Here is an 8665-nt window from a genome sequence, read left to right on the forward strand (position 1 = left end):
TACTAAAACATTTTGACTGACACACACACACACACACTCACAAAAATGATTGTGTTTGTTACCTTCTTGAGACCTCCGAAAAATGCCTACCTCTTTAGGACACCCTTTCTAGATGTATAAACATTAATAATATATAGATACTATGCAAATATAAAAAAGCTTGTTGTGAAAATGAGTTGAATTTCACAAGAAAAAAGTCCCAATTTCTCAAGAAAAACTTAGAATTTTGGCAGTATTATAATAAAAGTCATATTTCACTCAACGCAAGTGAAAATTTTACAAGAAAAACTCAACATTTTTCTTGGAAAAGTTGGAATTTGACTCAATAACAGTCACAATTTTACAAGAAAAGCTTAAAATTTTGGCAATTTTCTGAAAGAGTCGCAATTTTTACTTGACAAAAGTCACAATTTTATAAGAAAACTTTAAAATGTTGGCAATATTATAAAAAATAATCATAATTTCACTTGGAAAAATTATGACGAGTCATAATTTTACTCCAAAAAATGTCAACTATTTTACAAGAACAACAAAAAAATTGGCAATACTGTGATAAAAGTCTGAATTTTGTATGACAAATCACCATTTTGCAGTAAAAAGTAATAATTTTACATAAAAAAGTAATAATTTTACAAGAAAATATTGCAATATTACAGAAACAGTATGAGAAATTGTTCCCAATTTTATAAGAAAAAAGTCGACACATTGTGAGAAAAAGACTGCTTTTAGTTCATTTATTTATTTTTTTGAATTTTTGGTTTGTAATTGGTTTTTAATCTTCATTATTTACTTCAAGTTATTACAATATGTCTCTATATATATCATATATGGTTTTAAATATATATATATATATATATATATATATATATATATATATATATATATATATATATATATATATATATATATATATATATATATATATATATATTTTTTTTTTTTTTTTAAATACATTTTGGCCAAAGTGGGCGCACTTAAAATTTTTACACACACTTGTTATTTCATAACTGCTAATAGGTGCTTTTTTGCTGTCCTTATACACACACTGATTTTTAAACGCCGTGTGTAATGTTCTATATTCTCAATGGAACATTTAAAAATTTTAGTGTTGGTTACCGCCATCATATTGCAGTTTACACGTATCTCTTATGTATGACTGCCATCTACTGGTCACACTTATCATTACACCATGTACCACATAAAATTGCTTCGAGGCCGGTAAGCACAACCAGAATGATGCCGTACATTAGGCGCACCGGGTTATAAGGCGCACTGTCGATTTTTGAGAAAATGAAAGGATTTTAAGTGCGCCTTATTGTCTTAAAAATACGGTATTTATTATTATTATTATTATTATTATTATAATTGTTACGTCCTTTAAATGTTGCTCTATTTTTGGCCATGACTTTGGTTGTGTTACTCCAAGTGTAATTATTTTTAAGTGATTTCAAGAGTTTTTTTCACGTTGAATTTTAACATTTTTAAATCAAACTGGGAAATAAGTCCAACCCAGTTAAGTAGTGCCAGGAAAAAAAAATCCTCATGGTGTTAAGATTGTATCTTTTTTTTTGGATTGCTAGAAGACCTCGCCGCATTACACACACACACACACACACACACACACACACACACACACACACACACACACACACACACACACACACACACACACACACACACACACACACACACACACACACACACACACACAGTGCCAGTTTCTCCACAGGTGCAGCACACATGCAGACATGACAGAAGAAACTTTGTTCGTGGTCGTAATCATTTGTTTTGCTTTCCATCGCGTTTGCAAGGAGTCATGGCTGTCAAGGGTTACATTATCACCCACCATGACACCTTTGCTCATTTTATTCAGGACTAAAGTTGATTAAAAATAGGAACCGCAATATCTTGAGGACTTTTCGTGCTGGCACTACTTACAGTAAATGCTATTCAACCATGTACTCCCCAAAGGGTTAAACATGACTGACTGACTAATTTACTGTCTGACGGACTAACTCACTGACTGACTTACCAACTTACTGATTAACTGACTGACTAGCCGATTGACTGATTAACTGACTGACAAATGAAGTAATTAAGTGACTGACTAGCTTACTTACTGACTGACTAGCTTACTTACTGACTGACTAGCTTACTTACTGACTGACTAACTGTCTGACGGACTTACTAACATATTAATGAACTAAGTGACTGATACTGACTAACTGACAATGGGAGTCTTTGCAGTAAATGCTGATATTTTTCTGTTTCTGACAGCTTTGAAGATTCACGTATCTTCAGCCACTAAAGAAGTGTTGGATGAGTTCGGCTACTTTGATCTTCAGTTACGAGGAGACATAGAAATGAAAGTAAGCAGTGGTAACATTCACTCAACACTCATTCTACTTTTTACACTAGAACATTCCTCAAGTACATCACATGACTTATTTCATATTAGTTATACTAAGTATTTCTATTTGTTGTACTCCAATTGTCATGATTCAAATAGTTTACATTGTGACTGGAAGTGTTCTGCCAAACCTTCACTTTAGTCTTCAGTAAGCAACAATCTCATGATTTGTTTGTTTGTTTTTTAAACAATATTCTTTTGATTTGCCTTCAAAAGTCTTGCCTTGCTTTTCATGGTAGCTGCCAGTAAAGATAGAAAACAACAACACATGATGCAAAGAATAGCATAACATGTGTCAAACATGCTGGAGGCAAACATAGCACATGGACATATTTTACTGCTAATGGAACACGTGTTTATTGTGTGAATCCTGGAAACATTCACACAATAAACATACAATATTTAACGCCACTTTTCACATAATGAGGTGAAAATGTACTACATTATTACATAATGAGGTGAAAATGTACTACATTTTTACATAATGAGGTGAAAATGGGGTACAATAATACATAATTGGGTGAAAATATATTACATTATTACATAACGAAGTGAAAATGTACGACATTATTATGTAATGAGGTGTAAATGTATTACATTGTTACATAACGAGGTGAAAAAATACTATGTTATCACATAATGAGGTGAAAATGTACTACATTATTGCATAATGATGTGAAAATGTATAATGATGTGAAAATGTACTACATTATTACATAATGAGATGAAAATGGGCTAAACTATTATATAATGAGCTGAAAAAGTACTACATTATTACATAATGAGGTAAACATGTACTACATTTTTACATAATGAGGTAAACATGTACTACATTATTACATAATGAGGTGAAAATGTACTACGTTATTACATAATGAGATGAAAATGTACTTCAGTATTACATAATGAGGTGAAAATGTACTACATTTTTACATAGAGGTAAACATGTACTACATTATTACATAAAGAGGTGAAAATGTACTATTTTATTACATAATGAGGTGAAAATGTACTACATTATTACATAATGAGGTGAAAATGGTCTACATTATTACATAATGAGGTGAAAATGGTCTACATTATTACATAATGAGGTGAAAATGTACTACATTATTACATAATGAGATGAAAATGTACTACATTATTACATAATGAGGTGAAAATGTACTACATTATTACATAATGAGGTGAAAATGTACTACATTATTACATAATGAGGACAAAATGTACTACATTATTACATAATGAAGTGAACATTTACTACATTATTACATAATGAAGGGAAAATGTACTACATTATTACATAATGAGGTGAAAATGTACTACATTATTACATAATGAGGTGAAAATGTACTACATTATTACATAATGAGGTGAAAATGTACTACATTATTACATAATGAGGTGAAAATGTACTACATTATTACATAATAAGGTGAAATTTTACATTATTACATAATGAGGTGAAAATTTACTACATTATTAAATAATAAGGTGAAAATGTACTACATTATTACATAATGAAGGCAAAATGTACTACATTATTACATAATGAGGTGAAAATGTACTACATTACTGCAGGAGGTGAAAATCTACTACATTTGTACATAATGAGGTGCAGATGGGGTACATTATTGTATAATGAGGTGAAAATGTACTACATTTGTACATAATGAGGTGAAAATGTACTACAATATTACATAATGAGGTGAAAATGTACCACATTATTACATAATGAGGGGAAAATGTACTACATTATTACATAATGAGATGAAAATGTACTACATTATTACATAATGAGGTGAAAATGTACTACATTATTACATAATGAGGACAAAATGTACTACATTATTACATAATGAAGTGAACATTTACTACATTATTACATAATGAAGGGAAAATGTACTACATTATTACATAATGAGGTGAAAATGTACTACATTATTACATAATGAGGTGAAAATGTACTACATTATTACATAATGAGGTGAAAATGTACTACATTATTACATAATGAGGTGAAAATGTACTACATTATTACATAATAAGGTGAAAATTTACATTATTACATAATGAGGTGAAAATTTACTACATTATTAAATAATAAGGTGAAAATGTACTACATTATTACATAATGAAGGCAAAATGTACTACATTATTACATAATGAGGTGAAAATGTACTACATTACTGCAGGAGGTGAAAATCTACTACATTTGTACATAATGAGGTGAAAATGGGGTACATCATTACATAATGAGGTGCAGATGGGGTACATTATTGTATAATGAGGTGAAAATGTACTACATTTGTACATAATGAGGTGAAAATGTACTACAATATTACATAATGAGGTGAAAATGTACCACATTATTACATAATGAGGTGAAAATGTACTACATTATTACATAATGAGATGAAAATGTACTACATTATTACATAATGAGGTGAAAATGTACTACATTATTACATAATGAGGACAAAATGTACTACATTATTACATAATGAGGTGAACATTTACTACATTATTACATAATGAAGGGAAAATGTACTACATTATTACATAATGAGGTGAAAATGTACTACATTATTTCATAATGAGGTGAAAATGTACTACAATATTACATAATGAGGTAAACATGTACTACATTATTACCTAATGAGGTGAAAATTTACTATATTATTACATAATGAGGTGAAAATGTATTACATAATATTGTACCCCATTTTCACCTAATTATCAAATAATGTGAAAATGTACTGTTTTTACATAATGAGGTGAAAATGTGCTACATTTGTACATAATGAGGTGAAAATGTACTTCAGTATTACATAGTGAGGTGAAAATGTACTACATTATTAAAATAATGAGGTGAAAATGTACTACATTATTACATAATGAAGTGAAAATGTACTACATTATTACATAATGACGTGAAAATTGACTACATTATTACATAATGAGGTGAAAATGTACTACAATACTGCATGAGGTGAAAATCTACTACATTTGTACATAATGAGGCGAAAATGGGGTACATCATTACATAATGAGGTGCAGATGGGGTACATTATTGTATAATGAGGTGTAAATGTACTACATTTGTACATAATGAGGTGAAAATGTACTACATAATTACATAATGAGGTAAAAATGTACTACATTATTACATAATGAGGTGAAAATGTACTACATTTGTACATAATGAGGTAAAAACGGGGTACATTATTACATAATGAGGTGAAAATTTACTACATTTGTACATAATGAGGTAAAAACGCAGTACATTATTACATAATGAGGTGAAAATGTACTACATTTGTACATAATGAGGTAAAAACGGGGTACATTATTACATAATGAGGTGAAAATGTACTACATTTGTACATAATGAGGTAAAAACGGGGTACTTTATTACATAATGAGGTGAAAATTTACTACATTTGTACATAATGAGGTAAAAACGCAGTACATTATTACATAATGAGGTGAAAATGTACTACATTTGTACATAATGAGGTGAAAATGTACTACATTTGTACATAATGAGGTGAAAATGTACTACATTTGTACATAATGAGGTGAAAATGGGGTACAATATAATATATTGAGGTGAAAATGTACTACGTTATTACATAATGAGGTGTAAATGTACTACATTTGTACATCATGAGGTAAACATGTACTATGTTACATAATGAGGTGCAGATGGGGTACATTATTTTATAATTAGGTGTAAATGTACTACATTTGTACATAATGAGGTGAAAATGGGGTGAATTTTTATATAACGAGGTGAAAATGTACTACATTATTACATATTACAATGTTTCGCACTCCTATAACAATAGAATGTAGAGGCACACTATAAAAAATGTGCAAACACTTGCGGATGTAAGCTGTAATTATTGTGTAACAATGATGTTTATGAGGATTAAAAGACAACATGGAGGTTAATAATCAATGCAGTCATTGATGAAGGTGTTGATGTTTGTGTTTCAGGGCAAAGGGAAAATGAGAACGTTTTGGCTTCTGGGGGAGAAATCTGACGTGTACGTTATCTGACAGGATCAAAGCTTCTTCTTTATTTGTTCTAGAATAACACGTCTCTATGTTGGTCATTTTTTTATGCAGATGAAAACCAACACGACCAAAAATAAAAATACACCAGACCAGGAAAAATCAGGTATTTTTATCACCTGAATGCTGCAATCGCTGAAAAAAAAAAAGTAAAACTTGTTTGCTTTTTTTTGTATAAAGTTTTCTGTCCTTCACAGAAAATATCAAGAGTTTTTGTGCTTTCTATATTTAGATTTGTATGTGTTTTGATGTAATATTTCCTGTTTATATTCACGTCCTTTATTAGCGTTACACAAATACAAGGTGTACATATGTATATCCAAATACTGTAAGATATTTTCTCCAATAAACTCATTGAAAACATCTGAACACCCTTCTATTATCGCTGTCTTCCCATTCCGGAACATTGCTTTTATGCTGGAAAAATCCAAAGAAAAAGTGTTGTTTTTTAACAGCTTCAACTTCATCACCCGCATTTAGCTGCCGACAGGAAGTGGGAGGAAAGAGCGGCCACATCTGTGTCGTCATGACATCACCGCTCGTTAGATGCTCATTATCAGCTGTGTGTGTGTGTGTGTGTTTGTGTGTGTGTGTGTGTGTGTGTGTGTGTGTGTGTGTGTGTGTGTGTGTGTGTGTGTGTGTGTGTGTGTGTGTGTGTGTGTGTGTGTGTGTGTGTGTGTGTGTGTGTGTGTGTTCTGGCAATGCTTACTTAATGGGGACATCGCTCTGTTTACACAGTCACCTTTAGGGGACCTCTGACGGTATGGGGACAAAAAAACCAGGTCTTCTAAAGGGAAACCTTTTTAAGTGATAGTCAGATCCATTCTGAAGATGCCTAAGTGATTTTTAAAATAGTAGATTAAGAGATCCTCAGCAAGACTGGTTAAGTAGAACAGTTTTTTTTTAATGTTATTTATGTTCAATGTTGTTAAAAATAAAAAGTAAAAATAAATGTTTAAATGAGTATTTTATTTATGTGGTTTAAGGTAAGATAAGATAATCCTTTATTGATCCCACAACAGGGAAATGTGGGTTACTTTGTTTACGTGTTTCAAATATTAGTAAAAGAGAAAATACATTTTCTTGAAAAGTGAAACATTTGTTATCCTGGCATTAATAGTACTGTGATTCTGTATGGTATACATCCTTAGTTAAAACTCATATAGTTTTTTCCCTGGTCCCCACAAGTGATGATCAAAAACTTGGTCCCCATTTCAAATGATAACCAGTATATGTGTGCGTGTGTGTGTGTGTGTGTGGGTGTGTGTGTGTGTGTGTGTGTGTGTGTGTGTGTGTGTGTGTGTGTGTGTGTGTGTGTGTGTGTGTGTGTGTGTGTTCTGGCAATGCTTACTTAATGAGGACATCACTCTGTTTACAGTCACCTTTAGGGGACCTCTGACGGTATGGGGACAAAAAAACAGGTCCTTTTTAAATTGTTGGAAATTTGGGAAGGAAATTTGGGTTACTTTTAGAGATGTAAAAATGCTTTAAAATGTAATATCGGAAATTATCGGTGTCGTTTTTTTTATTATCGGTATCGTTTTTTAATTTTTTTTATTTTTATTAAATCAACATAAAAAACACAAGATACACTTACAATTAGTGCACCGACCCAAAAAACCTCCCTTCCCCATTTACACTCATTCACACAAAAGGGTTGTTTCTTTCTGTTATTAATATTCTGGTTCCTACATTATATATCAATATATATCAATACAGTCTGCAAGGGATACAGTCCGTAAGCACACATGATTGTGCGTGCTGCTGGTCCACTAATAGTACTAACCTTTAACAGTTAATTTTACTCATTTTCATTAATAACTAGTTTCTGTGTAACTGTTTTTGTATTGTTTTACTTTCTTTTTTATTGAAGAAAATGTTTTTAATTTTTTTCTTATTTTTTTTTTTTTTTAAAGGACCTTATCTTCACCATACCTGGTTGTCCAAATTAGGCATAATAATGTGTTAATTTCACGACTGTATATATCGGTATCGGTTGATATCGGTATCGGTAATTAAAGAGTTGGACAATATCGGAATATCAGATATCGGCAAAAAGCCATTATCGGACATCCCTAGTTACTTTGTTTACGTGTTTCAAATATTGGTAAAAGAGAAAATACATTTTCTTGAAAAGTGAAACATTTGTTATCCTGGCATTAATAGTACTGTGAT

General features: G+C 31.0%; 1 protein-coding gene across 2 annotated transcripts in view; it reads left to right on the top strand.

Annotated features, from left to right (window-relative positions):
- npr2 (natriuretic peptide receptor 2) overlaps nt 1-6846 on the top strand; it is a 198465-nt gene extending 191619 nt beyond the window's left edge. The window contains exons 21-23 of one of the 2 annotated variants that reach the window (XM_062031570.1): nt 2278-2369; nt 6413-6462; nt 6545-6846. In XM_062031570.1, the coding sequence (XP_061887554.1) occupies nt 2278-2369; nt 6413-6462; nt 6545-6548 (146 nt within the window). In that variant the 3' untranslated portion in view covers nt 6549-6846. Of the gene's footprint in view, nt 1-2277; nt 2370-6412 lie in introns of both variants that reach the window. The other variant, XM_062031569.1, reaches the window with a different exon arrangement.
- The last annotated feature ends 1819 nt before the right edge of the window (nt 6847-8665 follow it).

This window comes from Entelurus aequoreus, linkage group LG21 (assembly GCF_033978785.1).
Source record: "Entelurus aequoreus isolate RoL-2023_Sb linkage group LG21, RoL_Eaeq_v1.1, whole genome shotgun sequence".
Taxonomy (NCBI): domain Eukaryota; kingdom Metazoa; phylum Chordata; class Actinopteri; order Syngnathiformes; family Syngnathidae; genus Entelurus; species Entelurus aequoreus.